Raw genomic sequence first — 17,040 nt, forward strand, 5'->3', positions numbered from 1 at the left:
CACTTAGACGCCCCTAAGGACGGGACTGCCTAATTAACATAACGTGATGTATGATGAGGAAGGGACTGTGTGGTATCTCCAGGGATGGAAGGAAAAAGGGGAAGGTTGCAAGGTATTGAAATTCCGATTGGAAGAGACTAAATGAAGGTGTGGTGATGTTGAGCGCAGGACTGTACAAAAGAGTGAAGATTCTGGACCTCCGGTGTGGCTTGGGACTAAGAGACACCCGGCTCTGCAGACCCAAAATAAAGCTGTGAACACTTTATATTTCACAAGTCCCAGGTATTGGAGCTTGCTAAACAGTTTTGAAGGGATGGCATTGTAAGAGCAAGTCTCAAGCAATTGGAAAATACACTTAACTTGCATCTCCAATTCCTATTGGTACCAGATACCATGGATTTTACTGTATAATCAACATTTCAAGCCTTCAAAAAACATTGAATATGTTCCCAGATAAACTTACAAAATTCCGGATCTTTACGTAAAAAAGAATTAAAATGCTACCTGTATATATTCTCCATCCTTTCCAATGCATTACAAGTAATTAATAACAAAGAATGATCAAAGGCCTCAATTTATATACAGCTTCCATAATTCGTCCTTGCAAATTCGCTGATTCTAAAAATAAAAATCTTTTTTCTGTAAGATTTAATTTCCTCCATATATCAATTAAATTCAGCTCTTTCATTAAAACCATCAACTATTTAGCCACCTTAGTCCTAGTTACGTTTTAGGAGATTTGTCCAATAATGAATCAAAACAACAATTGAAATCACTTCCTATCATAATTGTATCATAAGTCTGATTCAAATTAAGAAATGAATCCACCATAAATTTTCCATCATCAATATTTAGAGCATATACATTCATTAAACTCCAAGATTCTGAAAGAATTGTACAATCAACAATCAAAATTCTATCAGCGACTTCAAAAACTGATTCCAATTTAATAGATGATTTCTCATTAATCAAAATAGCCACTCTTCTTCCCTTAGAATTGAACGAAGATGATACTACTTGCCCAAACCAGTCTCTACTCAATTTCTGATGTTCTTTCTCAGGTGAGTCTCTTGCAAAAAAGCAATGGCAACTTTCAACTTTTTAAGATAGGCTAATACTTTTTTTCTTCTTATAATAGGTTTGTTTAATCCATTAACATTAAAAGTAACAAAGTTAAAATTAGCAATTTAACATTTTATCATTCCCTCCACTATAAATGGTGAAGTACCTCCCCCCGACAACAATACACAAAAGGTTAAATTGTTCCTCCATAAAAAATAAAAAAAGAAAGAAAAATCCCATAATAATAAAAAGACCAAAAATATAAAAAAGAATACCCCACAGTATTACCTCCATCAATTATGCGGGAGTGACAAATGGCACAAAGTTGAAGGATCCACAGTTGGACCACCCCTCCCCAAACAGAACAATCAAAAAAAAGTAAAAAATATTACTATCTCATGTATGAAATTCTTATTCCAAATCACAATTTACTTGACCATCAGCAGTTACCAACTTCAATCAGCTGACGAGATTCCATTCCTCATTTACCGTTTCTCTCCTTAGGAGTAACCACAAGCTGCTGGAAATTTTGACCCTGTTTATTATCAGGTAAAGAATTAGCAAATTCCAAGGCCTTTTGCATCATCTGAAAAAAATTGAGACTGATAATCCCTATATAAAATCTTTAAGACTGCAGAATAACGGAAAGCAAATTTATACCCTTTCTGCCATAGAACAGCTTTAGCAGAATTAAATTCTTTATGCCACTTAATCACCGTTTGACTCAAATCAGCATAAAAGAAAACCCTGCAATTTTGAACTAACAAAGGTCCCTGATGACTTCTTGCATTCTGCACCGCAAGTCTCAAAATCAATTTTCTGTCCTAATAACGCAAACAACGTATCAAAATAGACCAGGAAATGGCTTCCTCCGCATCACTCTGTCCAGCTCTAATCCATATGGAACACGAGTTATTCCCAGGACCTCCGGTATCCATTTTCGGAAAAACTGAATTGGATCCAGTTCCGCAAAGTCCTCCAAAAGACCTACAATCTTAACATATTCCTTCGACTCTGATTCTCCAAGACATTCATCTTTTTCAACAATTCAGTCTTTTTTCTGTGGCAACAAATTCCAGAGATTCACCAGCCTCTGGCTTAAGAAATATCTCCACATCTATCCTAAGTGGACAGCTTATGAAGTTGTGCCCTCTTGCTTTAGACTCTCCCACAACAATATACTCTGTCCATGGCTTTGAACATTCAAAATGTTTCAATGAGATCCCTCTTCATTCTTCTAAATTCCAACAAGAACTGTCAAATGTTCGTCATATGATAATCTTTTCATTCCTGAAATCACCCTTGTGAATGACCTCTAAATCCTCAGGCATCGTCCATGACCCCTTACTGAGACTAAAAAGGGAGTGATATTAGGTATATGAAGGGGGAAAGAGGGTGGGGAGATTCCAAGAGGTGATCAGGATAGTGTGGTGAATGTCTGCCAAGCTGCCTGTCTCGCCTCTGGCGAGCCTTGGTGTACTAACATTGGCTGTGCATTATCTCTACTGTTAAGGACACTCCCCTTGGATATAAATGTCTATGCATCTATTGTCTTTCATTATTGTACCATGAGTTTCTGCTAATAAAAGCCATGATTATTGTTTGAATAAACAACAATTCAGTCTTTTGTACTTCCCAGTCGTTGTTCCTTCATAATAGAAAAACCATGACTTATTTGTACAGCCAAATCAGCATTTGATCGTGCCTCTAATTGGGGTGAGCCAGGCATCAATTTAGCAGCCTGGAGGGGAGGAGTCACGTGATGGAGTAGTGGCCGGACGGAGAACTCCAGCCCTCTCCAGAAAAGTCGGGAAAAACAAGAGAAAATACAAAGGCACAAAAATAAAAGTTAAAGAAAAGTGAGTATAAAGGTGGAAAGAAGATGGAGACAAAAAAAGAAAAATCAAAATCAACGGAATGAAGAGAGGAAGAGAAGACAACGGAGGAAAAAGGTGAAGGCCTTACCTGTCCGAAGAGGCCCGCTGTGGAGAGAGGAGCCCTCATCCTCAGGTCGGTAGAAAAAGAACTACAACAATGGCTCGCAGAGCCGAGTAAAAGTGCGCAACCGGGCATGCGCGACTCCTCGCGCATGCGCGATGCGCATGAAAAAAAACACACCGACGGGAGGGGGGACCAGCTGGGGAGTCGATCTCCACAGCCGGCAACGACAGCTGCAGAACACCTGCAGCAAGAAGAGACCACAGAAAACAATGAAAACAAGAAAGAAGAGAAGGAAAGGGCAACAAAGAAACAACAGATGGCCAACCCAGAGGAAGAAGAAGAGGAAGAATACAGTGAAATAGATGAAGGGAAAGGCAAGGTAAAGGATATACTTTCTCTTGTTAGAGGATACATGGAGTCATTTAAAGAATGGCAAACACAGGAATTCAATGATTTAAGAAGAAGAATAAACAACACAGAAGAGAAAGTGAATAAAATAGATATGACCTTAACAGAAATGGGGAAAAAAATGGACAAGATGGAAGAACGGGCAGTAGCAGCGGAAATGGAGGTAGAAGACTTAAAAAAGAAATTGGAGGAATCTAATAAAAAAACTAAAGAGACACAAGAACTACTAGCTCAAAAAATAGATATAATGGAAAATTATAACAGAAGAAATAACATAAAGATAGTGGGCCTTAAGGAAGATGAAGAAGGCAAGAATATGAGGGAGTTTATAAAAGAGTGGATCCCTAAGACCCTAGGATGTCCAGAACTACAGCAAGAAATGGAAATAGAAAGGGCACATAGAGCATTGGCCTCTAAACCACAACCACAACAAAAACCAAGATCTATTGTAGTAAAATTCCTAAGATATACTACAAGAGAAAAGGTACTGGAGAAGGCAATGGAAAAAGTAAGAGTGGGCAACAAACCACTGGAATATAAAGGGCAAAAAATCTTCATTTATCCAGATATAAGTTTTGAACTCCTAAAGAAGAGAAAGGAGTTCAATACAGCAAAGGCGATTTTATGGAAGAAAGGGTATAAATTTATACTGAAGCATCCTGCGGTATTGAAAATATTTATTCCAGGACAACAAAACAGACTATTCTCGGATCCAGAAGAAGCACGAAAATTTGCAGAACAATTACAAAAATAGACTGAGGGAGGAAGACGGGTAATGAGAGTAAAAATGATCACGATTGATATGTATGTGGGTAAAGACAAAAATAGACTGAGGGATGAAGACGGGTAATGAGGGTAAAAATGACCACGATTGATATGTATGCGGGTAAAGAGGTATAAGAGTGAATAGAGACAATGTGCATACGTGAATGTATCTGTAATTAGAGGAAAATATAGATAGTATAGACAAGAATTAATAAGGGAAGGTAATGGAATAGAGAGAATAAGGAGGGAATTAAAAGAGTGACTTTTGTGACATATGAAAAGTGAAATCTTTTCTGGGGGGGGCTGCGTGGGGGAAAATAGTGGTCACTGCAAAATCAGTTGACACTTGCGAGTGGATTCGCAAATCCAAATGGAGAGGGGAGATGTGGTTGTCCGACAAGGGATAAAGGACAACTCAGGAGGGGAAGGGGAGATTGGGGATAAAGAAGATAGAAATAGGAGAATAAGGAAAATGTTGGATGTTGTAGGAATGTTGTCTTGTAAAGAGTTGAAAATAAGAAAACAGAAATGGAAAAGGAGGAAAGGTAATGATGGAAAAACGGAAAGAGAAGATAAACAAAATATAAAATGGCTACGCTGAACTATATGACTTTAAATATTAATGGAATACATAACCAAATTAAAAGGAAGAAACTACTAAATTTACTGAAAAAGGAAAAAATAGATATAGCATTTGTCCAAGAAACACACTTAACTGAATTGGAGCACAAGAAATTAAAGAGAGATTGGGTAGGACATGTAACAGCAGCATCGTATAATTCAAAAGCAAGAGGAGTGGCTATATTAATTAGCAAAAATGTGCCATTTAAAATAGAAGAGGAAATAATAGATCCAGCAGGGAGATATGTTATGATAAAATGTCAGATATATTCGGAGCATTGGAATCTACTTAATATATATTCACCTAACGAAGAAGATCAAAAGTTTATGCAAGATATCTTTTTGAAGGTAGCTAATACGCAACGGAACATACTAATAGGAGGGGATTTCAATCTGAATTTGGATCCAAATATGGATAAAACGGGGAAATAAATTAACAGGAAAAACAAAGTAACCAAATTTATAATTAAATCAATGCAAGAAATGAAACTTGTGGACATATGGAGAAAACAAAACCCAAAAGAAAAGGAATACTCATACTACCCGACTAGACATAAAACATACTCAAGAATAGACCTATTTTTGTTATCAGCTAGTATGCAGGATAGAGTAAGAAAAACAGAATATAAAGCGAGAATGCTATCGGATCATTCACCCTTAATACTGACAGTAAAGCTAGAGGACATCCCTCCAAGAATGTATAGATGGAGATTAAACCCCATGCTATTTAAAAGACAGGATTTTAGAGAATTTATTGAAAAACAATTAAAAATGTATTTTGAAGTAAATACGGAATCAGTGGAAGATAAGTTTATACTATGGGACGCAATGAAAGCATTCATTAGAGGGCAAATAATAAGTTATGTAACCAAGATGAAGAAGGACTACAATCAGGTAACAGAGCAGTTGGAAAGGGAAATAGTAAACATAGAAAAAAAATTAGCAATGAAGGAAGATACAACTAAAAGAAGAGAATTGGCGGATAAAAAAAATAAAATATGAAACATTACAAACATATAAGGTGGAGAAGAATATAATGAAGACAAAACAGAAATATTATGAACTAGGTGAAAAAACACACAAAATCTTAGCATGGCAGCTTAAGACAGAGCAAACTAAGAAAATGGTATTGGCAACAAGAAAAAAAGACAAACAAGTTACATATAATCCGAAAGAAATTAAGGAAAACTTCAGAGAATTCTATGAACAATTATACCGAACTGAAAACGAAGGGAAAGAAGGGAAAATAGATGAATTTTTGACTAAAATGGAACTACCAAAACTACAAATAGAGGAACAAAATAAATTAACAGAACCATTTGGAACAGTAGAAATACAAGAGATAATAAAAAAAATTACCAAATAATAAGACACCAGGAGAGGATGGACTCCCAATAGAATTCTACAAAACATTTAAAGACCTATTAATACCGCCCCTCCTGGATGTAATCAACCAGATTGATGAGACACAAAACTTACCAGATTCATGTAAAACAGCAATAATTACAGTGATACTAAAACAAGGGAAAGATCCACTCTCACCAGCGTCATATAGACCAATATCTTTGCTAAACACAGATTATAAGATAATAGCTAAACTATTAGCAAACAGATTAGCAGAACAGGTACCGAAAATGGTAAATTTAGACCAAACTGGATTTATCAAAAAAAGACACACAACAGACAATATTTGTAAATTTATTAACTTAATTCATGCAGTAGAAGGAAATAAAGCACCTGCAGTAGCAGTTGCTTTAGACGCAGAGAAGGCCTTCGACAGAGTAGAATGGAATTATTTGTTCAAAGTATTGCAAAAATTAAGTTTACCGGAGAAGTATATTAATTGGATTAAAGCATTATATAAGGGACCGTTAGCGAAAGTGACAGTAAATGGACATGTATCAAAGCAATTTAACTTAAGCAGGTCAACGCGGCAGGGATGCCCACTATCACCGTTATTGTTTGCGCTAGCTATAGAACCACTAGCAGAATTGATAAGAATAGATAATAATATAAAAGGAATAAAAATAAAAGACAGGGAATATAAAATCAGTCTATTTGCGGATGATGTGATAGTGTACTTAACAGAACCAGAACTATCAATAAAAGAATTATATAAGAAATTGAAGGAATATGGAGAAGTGTCGGGATACAAGATAAACGTAAATAAAAGTGAAGCAATGCCTATGAATAACGCGGATTTCTCAAAATTTAAGAAGGAATCCCCATTCAGATGGCAAACGCAGGCAATAAGATACCTAGGTGTACAAATAAACAAAAATCTAGGCCAATTATATAAACTCAATTACAATCCACTAATGAAAAAATTACAGGACGATTTAGAACATTGGAAAGAGCTACCACTAACACTGATAGGAAGGATAAACTGTATTAAAATGAACATTTTTCCAAGGATACTATACTTATTTCAGGCATTGCCAATACAACTGACAGAAAAATTCTTCAAAGAGTTAAAGAAAATAATAAGGAAATTTTTATGGAGAGGGGGGAAACTGAGGATAGCACTAGATAAATTAACAGAATGGTACAAACAAGGAGGCTTACAACTGCCAAACTTCAAAAATTATTATAGAGCCGCACAATTAAGATACCTATCAGATTTTTATCAAACAAGGGAAAAACCAGACTGGACGAGATTAGAATTAGATAAAATAGGGGAAAAGATACCTGAACACATATTATATAAATGGGACGAAAAATTGGTACAACATAGAACTTCTCCAGTATTACACCATCTCCTCAATATTTGGAAAAAGATTCATGTAGAAAGAAATAAAACAAATTATCAATTACCAAAACTAATATTGACGCAAAATAAGCTACTCCCTTTTACAATAGACAACCTTTCCTTTAGAAAATGGGAAAAAAAAGGGATTAAAAGAATAGAAAATTGTTTTTCAGGAAGTAGATTCTTATCCTTTGAACAAATGAGAGATAAGTACAATATAACTGGAGATACAGCGCTGGCATATTACCAACTGAGATCCTGCTTGAAAGATAAATTAGGAAGCAATTTGAGTTTACCAGAGGGAAGTAACCTTGAATATGTGATTACAGATACAATGTTAATCAAAAGATTTATAACAAATATGTATATTAAACTGCAAGAAAAGGAGAATAAGGAAACAAATGGTAAAACTAAACAAAAATGGGAACAAGATTTAAATATAAAGATAAAAAAGGAAACATGGGAGAAATTATGTTCTGGAACGATGAGAAATACAATAAATACGAGGCTACGTATGATACAATATAATTGGTTACACAGACTATACATTACACCACAAAAGTTAAATAAATTGGACCCAACAGTATCTGACAGATGTTTTCGATGTAAAAAAGAAAGGGGAACAACAATTCATGCAATCTGGACATGCGAGAAAGTAGAAAAATTTTGGGATGATCTCAATCAGATATTAAATAAAATAACAGAAAACAATATATCAAAGAATCCAGAGATCTTTCTCCTAAGTAACATAAAAAATACAGAATTTGGAATTGACTTGGAGGATGCACAAAAAAGATTTGTTAAGATAGCCCTAGCCGTAGCAAAAAAATGTATTATGTCAACCTGGAAATTGGAAGATAATTTGAAAATACAACAATGGTATATAGAAATGAATAAATGTATTCCATTAGAAAAAATAACATATAGTTTAAGAAATAATATTGAAATATTCGAACAAGTATGGGAGCCTTACATTAAATACAATAGCGAAAACCTACCGGGAACAAACATTACCTAAGTTGATGGAAGGAGAAGAGAAGAAAAGAATGGACTCAGTAGAATTTCTGGTGTATTTTTGTTGAATGACAACATTGTCTGACTGGCTTAATGCAACCTAGATTGTATACCTAAAATGGATGAGGTGGGGGGTGGGGGGGTGGCTTGGGAGGGGGGGGGGGGGGGGGGGGAGAAAAAGTCACTGTATATGTGTGAAAAAGAAAAAGTGTATATCATGACTAACGTGATTTATGGTGTGAAAAATAAAAAATTTTTAAAAAAACTTAGCAGCCTGGCTCACCCTAGGCCTAACCTGATTCACTGCAGTTTCTTCTTCAGTTAAATATTGCTGCTCCTCCTCCAGTTCGGCAGCGTCCTCTTCCTCCTCCGTCGGGGAATCAGCAGCTGCAGCCCAACTGCGGGTGAGGACGCTCCCCCCACCCCAGCTCAGGTTCACTGGGCCGGTGGAGGTTGGGTTCCCCTACAGCTCAGGCCTTATCGGGCATGCGCGCTTGTTCATCTTGTCCAGATGTCGACGGTCGCTGCTCACTGGTGCCATCTTGACTGTCGGAACTCGAGGTCGGCACCAGTGTAGAAAAGGTTTTAACCACGGACTGCCCCCGAGGCTGCAGAGAAAGAGTCCCCAGACTTCGATGTTAAGGTAGGCCAAGTTTCCTCTGACGTTGTTGTTGATTTTATAACTGTTTTCTTTATTGCTTGGCCTTTTGTTTTTCTCATTGTTGGTAGTTGGAGTCTTCAATTAAATTATCTTTAATTTTTTTAAAGATATTTTAAACTCTTTAATACTGTTTTTTTTAAGAAGTTCTGTCAGGAAGGGATGTTTTCCACATCTTCTCCCGACGCCATCAGGCTCTCCATTTTACAACTCCCACTTTTATCAGAGTTCATTTGTCGGGGGGGGGGTGGCAGGGGGTGGCAAGATGGCGTAGAATCTAGATGTGCAATCTCGACCTCTCTGGCCAGACTTTTAAATACCTGTTTTTTTAACCCTTGGTTTTCAAGATTAAACTTTTTAAATTTTAGTTTAAAGTATTAAGGAATTATTATGGCCACTAATGGTAAAAAGACTAAACCTCAAGTTCATAAGAAGTTACATTTTCGAAGTGCTGAAGCTCTGGGGCCTAGTCGACTTGATACAGCCCCAGGCTCAATTTCTTCATTGTCTAAACCCCAAACATCGCCTGTGGGGGCTGAAAAAAATATCTATTGCTCACCAAATGAAGGATGGCGCTGGAATTACCCATTCTCCAGAAGAAGGTGCGTGTTCCCAAGAAGTGGACCCCGATTTGGAAAGCCTTTCGATTTCAATGGAAGGAGCACGCAGGAAGACGACTGCATTGTTTGAAATGCATCAGGTAGCATTTCAATCTGAAGAAAATAGTTTTTCTTGGCGAATTGATGAGAAAACAACGAGATACGGGGGGAGACCAGCGGGGACCCCCTGAGGAAGTCGGGGTGCCGTCACTGGGAGTCCAGACCCATAGTAAAACTTATAAAATGCCTTCTGTTGAGTTGCAGCAGGAGCTGCAGTTACCTTGTTCTGCCACTATGTCAGAGAGAGCAGAGCTGAGATTTACAGATTCACAGTGTATGCAATTGAATGCAATTATTCAAGCTGTTATAAAACCTGGAATGGATTTGTTGACATCTCAAATGAATGAAATGGTTCAAATGAATGTTGGTAGGAGTTCAGAATTAAATAGGGTTAAGACACGTGTGGATGGATCTTATGAAGAATTTTAAAAATTTCAGACTGCTTTTTTGGACTGTAAACAACAAGTGACTTCTAACAGAAAAAGTGATGAAGGTGGAAAAATCAGTCATAGAATTAGGAGATCGTGAGAAGGAGCTAGAAAGAAAAATAAATTATTTGGAAAATCAAAGCAGAAGGAATAATGTGAAAATTGTTGGTTTGCCAGAATGTATAGAAGGACAAGATCCTCTTAGTTTTTTCAAAGACTTGATTCTGCAAATATTAGGGCAAGAATTTTTCTCTGGGGGATTGGCACTGGAAAGAGCTCTAAAAAGAATACCCTCAGCTGGTCAACCACCGAGACCAGTAATAATTCGATGCTTGAGTTATTTGGATAGAGAAGCAATACTTCGACCTGCAGTACAAAACGCAAGTCAACGACAAACCCCATTATTGATTCAGAATAGCAGAGTCTTTTTTTTAATCCTGATCTAAGTCAAGATGTCATTCAACGTCGACGTCGATTCAATCCAGTTAAAGAAGTTTGTGGCGTAAAGGTTATATGTCTACTTTTCGTTACCCTGCAGTGTTGAAGGTGTTTTACGGAAACTGTCAATTTCGGTTTTTTGAAACTGATCGTGAAGCAATGATTTTTGCTGATTCATTGCCAGATATAAGAGGACAAAGATGTAGTCCACCATTATCTCCTAAAGAAAAATTTGGTAGCTATGCAAATGGAAGAAATGGCAGAAATGGGAAAAACGGGAATGGAAAGAGTCTACCTCCTTCTGAAATGGTATCTTCGAGATTGGAATCTTTTGGATGAAAAGAAGAATTTTCTTATTCTATTTTTTCTTTTGTTATTCTGATATTTTGATGTTACTGATTGTTTGGCTGGGGAGGGGGAGATTTGCACTAAGATCTTTACTAGTCATCAGCCACTGGTGGGTGACCCACACCCAATTTTTGTTTAGGAGATTACTACCGTTTGGTAGTTTTTTTTGGGGGGGGGATTTTCTTTTTATTTCTTTATTTCTTTTTAGTTTTTAAATTTGTGATTTTTTTTTATTGGAGGGCCTATATACCTTGATTTGTGTTTTATGTAAAGATATTATTGGTATTTAGTAATAATAGTAGATATGTCAAAGCTGAGGTTTGCTACTTTTAATGTTTGAGGATTAAATAGTCCGATTAAATGTAAGTGAGTCTTGGCATATATTAAGAAAATGAAAATTGATATTGCCTTTTTACAAGAAACACATTTGAATGTGAAGGAAAGCGTGAAATTAAAAAGGGACTGGGTTGGGCATGTATATTCTTCTTCATTTAATTCTAGAGCTAAAGGTGTAGCAATTTTGATACATGAAAATTTATTTTTTGAATTACAATCAATGGAGGAAAAGGCAGGATGTATTCTTAAATTGAAATGTAAGATTTTTAGTGAATTTTGGACTTTACTTAATATTTATGCTCCAAATGCAGATGATGAAATATTTATTTCGGATGCATTTTTATGTTTGGGTCAAGCTAATGATAATATTTTAGTTGGTGGTGATTTTAATTGTGTTTTGGAACCTTTATTAGATAAATCTCTGAAGTTAAAAAATCCAAGATGGCAATCCAGGTCCAAGCGTTGATGAAAGATCTTAATTCAGTAGATATTTGGAGACATCTTAATCCGACAGAGAAAGATTTTTCCTTTTCTTCATCTAGACATGAATTGTTTTCAAGGATTGACTTCTTTTTAGTATCGGCACATTTACAAGGTAAAATACAACAAGCGGAATATAAAAGTAGGGTGATTTCAGATCATTCTCTGTTATATTTTACATATGAAACTTCTGAGAAAATTCCAATAGCTTATCATTGGAGGTTTAATACAATGTTAAAAAATACAGAATTTATTGATTTTTTGAAAAAACAAATTAATTTTTTTTGGAGAAAATTCTAATTCTGTTCAAAGTAAGTTTGTATTATGGGATGCTATTTGCCTATTTGAGAGGACAAATAATTAGTTATACTTCTAAAATAAAAAAGAATTGATTAGATCAGAGTCTTGAATTTGAGAAACGGATCGATGAGTTAGAAAAGGAGTTTTAGAAAGATGCTACAGGAGATCAAAAAATAGAATTATCTAGGCTGAAATTGAAATACTTTGCAATCTTATCAATTTGAATGTGTGATTAATAGGACTAAACAACGGTATTACGAATGGGGAGAGAAAGCACATAAGATATTGGCGTGGCAGTTAAAGAAAGAACAGATATTGAGGACTATTAATGCTGTTAGATGGAATTCTCTTATTACTTATAAACCTCGTGAGATTAATGATGAATTTTACTCATTATTTAAAAAGTTATATACATCTGAAGGAAAACAGGAAACTGGATCGATTGATTTTTTTTAAATCACAGTTGAATTTACCAATATTAGAGGATGCAGATATACAGGAGTTAGAAGAACCATTTACTGATTTGGAAATTAAAATGGCTATGCTGGAAATGCTGAACGGTAAATCGCCTGGTGATGATGGATTTTCGGTTGAATTTGATAAAATTTTTTATGATGATTTATCTACAGTGTTTGGGGATGTATTATGTCAAGTTGGAGAAAATTATGAATTACATGAGTCTTGTTCTAATGCTTTAATTACAGTAATTTCTAAAAAAGATAGAGCTCCTTTGAAAGTTTCTTCATATAGACCAAATTTGTTTGTAAATGTAGATTATAAAATAATAGCTAAAATATTAGCGAATAGATTGGCTAAAATTTTAGCAAAGTTGATTCATATTGATCAAACAGGTTTTATAAAGAATAGATATGCTTCAGATAACATTTTGCATGTGATTAGTTTGATTAATAGATTTTGACAATCTTTAGATCACCCAATGGTGATATCCTTAGATGCAGAAAAAGCATTTGATAGAGTTGAATGGAATTTTTTGTTTAAAGTTTTGGAGAAATTTAAGTTTGGTCCTTCTTTTATTGGGTGGATTAGGGCTCTATATAGTAAACCGGTAGCTAGAGTATTGACGAATAGTTTGATTTCGGAATCTTTTAAGTTAATGCGATCAACTCATCAAGGTTGTCCTTTATCACCAGCTTTGTTTGCGTTAGTGATTGAACCTTTAGCACAGTTGATAAGACAAAATACACAGATACAAGGTATGAAAGTTTTAGATGAGGAGCATAAAATTAATTTATTTGCTGATGATGTATTGGTGTATTTAATAAACCCAGCTCAGTCACTTTTGCACTTGAAGGAATGTTTAATGCAATATGGATGTCTTTCTGGATAGAAAGTTAATTGGGGAAAAAAGTGAAATATTACCGGTAAGTGAAGGAGATTATTCAGTTTATAAGAATATTATTAATTTGAAGTGGATTGATCGAATTAAATATCTGGGTATAATTTTGAATGTTAATTATCAACCTTTATATAAATTAAATTATGCTCCGTTAATGAAAAATATTAAAATTGATTTGATTAAATGGAAAGATTTACCTATTAATTTAATGGGAAGGATAAATACAATTAATATGAATATCTTTCCGCGTATACAATATTTGTTTCAATCTATTCCGTATTTACTTGGTAAAATTTTTTTTTGAGATTTAAATAAAATGGTTAGGGAGTTTTTATGGAGGGGTAAATTTTCAAGAGTAGCTTTGAATAAATTAACTTGGAAATATGAGTTAGGGGGATTATACTTACCACATTTTCAAAATTATTATGAGGCAGCCCAACTTAAATTTATTAGTTCATTGATAGATTTGGTACAGCCTCGTAGTTAGGCTAAAATTGAGATGGCAAGTATTTCTGAATTTGAAATACATCAATTTTTGTTTAGGTGGAACATAAATTTGTTACAACAATATAACTTGCCTATATTAAAACATTTAATTAAGTTATGGATAAATAAAAATAAAATGATAGGATCTAGGGGTAAATTATTGGCTTTAACTCAGTTGTATAATCATCAACTTATTTCTTTTTCAATACATAATCAAAGTTTATTGCATTGGAGATTTAAAGGTGTGAAAAATTTGGGAGATTGTTTTAAAGAGGGTAAGTTTTTATCTTATCAGATGAGGAAAGATTTTGGTATTGATAAGAATTCTTTTTTTCTTTACTATCAAATTCGATCTTTGGTAAAATGTATGTTTGGAAGAGATATTACTTTACCTAAAATGATTAAATTTGAGACTTCTCTTATGAAGGTACCAGAGAAGGGTTATATTTAATTGATGTATAAAATATTACAGGACAGTATGGATTAAAAGGATTGGGATAGATATAAAATTAACTGGGAAGCGGATATTGGTTTTACTTTTTCTGAAGAGGATTGGTTAGATATCTGTTATGATAGTGTAACTAGATTGATAAATGCACGTTAGGCAATGATTAATTACAATTTTTTTTACATCAATTATATTTGACACCTGAAAAATTTTTAAAAATATGGTTTTAAAGAATCAGATTTGTGTTTTAGATGTGGTGATACAGTTGGAACATTTTTTCATGCAGTTTGGTCATGTATACATATACAATCTTTTTGGAAGAAAATTCAATCGTTTTTAGAATATCTGTATAAGATTAAAATACACAGCCTTTAGATTTTTTTTTGCTCTAAAGGCTGTGTACGGCCCCTCACCCCAAGTCCAAAGCCCGCTGCGCAGCTCAGTCGGAAAAGTCCTCCTCAGCGACAAGATCTCCATCCTCAACCGACAGTCAGAACACTTCCAATCTCTTTTCAGTGCCAACCGCTCAGTCCAAGAATCCACCCTGCTCCAGCTCCCTCAACAGCCCCCCTTAAGGCTAGAGCTGGATGAGGTCCTCACCTGGGAAGAGACATAGAAGGCAATTGAACAACTGAAAAGTGGCAAAGCAGCAGGTAAGGATGGAATCCCCCCAGAGGTCTGGAAGGCTGGTGGCAAAACTCTGCATGCCAAACTGCATGAGTTTTTCAAGCTCTGCTGGGACCAAGGAAAGCTGCCTCAGGACCTTCGTGATGCCATCATCATCACCCTGTACAAAAACAAAGGTGAGAAATCAGACTGCTCAAACTACAGGGGAATCACGCTGCTCTCCATTGCAGGCAAAATCTTCGCTAGGATTCTCCTAAATAGAATAATACCTAGTGTCGCCGAGAATGTTCTCCCAGAATCACAGTGCGGCTTTCGCGCAAACAGAGGAACTACTGACATGGTCTTTGCCCTCAGACAGCTCCAAGAAAAGTGCAGAGAACAAAACAAAGGACTCTACATCACCTTTGTTGACCTCACCAAAGCCTTCGACAACGTGAGCAGGAGAGGGCTTTGGCAAATACAAGAGCGCCTCGGATGCCCCCCAAAGTTCCTCAACATGGTTATCCAACTGCTCGAAAACCAACAAGGTCGGGTCAGATACAGCAATGAGCTCTCTGAACCCTTCTCCATTAACAATCGCGTGAAGCAAGGCTGCGTTCTCGCACCAAGCCTCTTTTCAATCTTCTTCAGCATGATGCTGAAACAAGCCATGAAAGACCTCAACAATGAAGACGCTGTTTACATCCGGTACTGCACGGATGGCAGTCTCTTCAATCTGAGGCGCCTGCAAGCTCACACCAAGACACAAGAGCAACTTGTCTGTGAACTACTCTTTGCAGACGATGTCGCTTTAGTTGCCCATTCAGAGCCAGCTCTTCAGTGCTTGACGTCCTGTTTTGCGGAAACTGCCAAAATGTTTGGCCTGGAAGTCAGCCTGAAGAAAACTGAGATCCTCCATCAGCCAGCTCCCCACCATGACTACCAGCCCCCCACATCTCCATCGGGCACACAAAACTCAAAATAGTCAACCAGTTTATCTATCTCGGCTGCACCATTTCATCGGATGCAAGGATCGACAACGAGATGGACAACAAACTCGGCAAGACAAATAGCGCCTTTGGAAGACTACACAAAAGAGTCTGGAAAAACAATCAACTGCAAAATCTCACAAAGATTAGCGTATACAGAGCCGTTGTCATACCCACACTCCTGTTCGGCTCCGAATCATGGGTCCTCAACCGGCATCACCTACAGCTCCTAGAATGCTTTCACCAGCGTTGTCTCCGCTCCATCCTCAACATTCATTGGAGCGACTTCATCCCTAACATCGAAGTACTCGAGATGGCAGAGGACAACAGCATTTAAATCCACGCTGCTGAAGATCCAACTGTGCTGGGCAGGTCATGTCTCCAAAATGGTGGTCCATCGCCTTCCCAAGATGGTGATATATGACGAGCTCTCCACTGGCCACCAAAGAAGAGGTACAAGGACTGCCTAAAGAAATCTGTTGGTGCCTACCACATTGACCACCGCCAGTGGGCTGATATCGCCTCAAACCGTGCATCTTGGCGCCTCACAGTTCGTCAGGCAGCAACTTCCTTTGAAGAAGACCGCAGAGCCCACCTCACTGACAAAAGACAAAGGAGGAAAAACCCAACATACCATTTGCTTTTTTAACCGCCTGCTGCACTTGCATGCTCGCCTTCAGAGACTGGTGTACACGTACCCCTAGGTCTCTCTGCACTTCCCCATCTCTTAATCTATTGCCATTCAAATAGTAATCTGTCCTCTGGTTTGTATTACAAAAGTGGATAACCTCACATTTATCCACATTGTAGTGCATTTGCCATGTATTTGCCCAGCCCCCCAATTTATCCAAATCACACTGGAGCTTCCTGACCCCCCTCTTCCGTGCACAGAACCCCTCCTAGCTTAGTGTCATCTGCAAATTTGGAGATATTACATCCAATCCCGT

General features: G+C 36.6%; 1 protein-coding gene across 5 annotated transcripts in view; it reads right to left on the minus strand.

The window, feature by feature from the left end:
* LOC138736949 (zinc finger protein 107-like) overlaps positions 1 to 17,040 on the minus strand; it is an 87,176-nt gene that overhangs the window by 21,748 nt on the left and 48,388 nt on the right. For 2 of the 5 annotated variants that reach the window (XM_069887204.1, XM_069887205.1), the window contains exon 2: positions 14,912 to 15,098. The exons of the other annotated variants lie outside the window; for them this stretch is intronic. In XM_069887204.1, coding sequence (XP_069743305.1) covers positions 14,912 to 14,975 — 64 coding nt within the window. In that variant the 5' untranslated portion in view covers positions 14,976 to 15,098. The remainder of the gene's footprint in view (positions 1 to 14,911; positions 15,099 to 17,040) is intronic. 5 annotated transcript variants of the gene reach the window in all.

Source organism: Narcine bancroftii, chromosome 6, assembly GCF_036971445.1.
Source record: "Narcine bancroftii isolate sNarBan1 chromosome 6, sNarBan1.hap1, whole genome shotgun sequence".
Classification (NCBI taxonomy): domain Eukaryota; kingdom Metazoa; phylum Chordata; class Chondrichthyes; order Torpediniformes; family Narcinidae; genus Narcine; species Narcine bancroftii.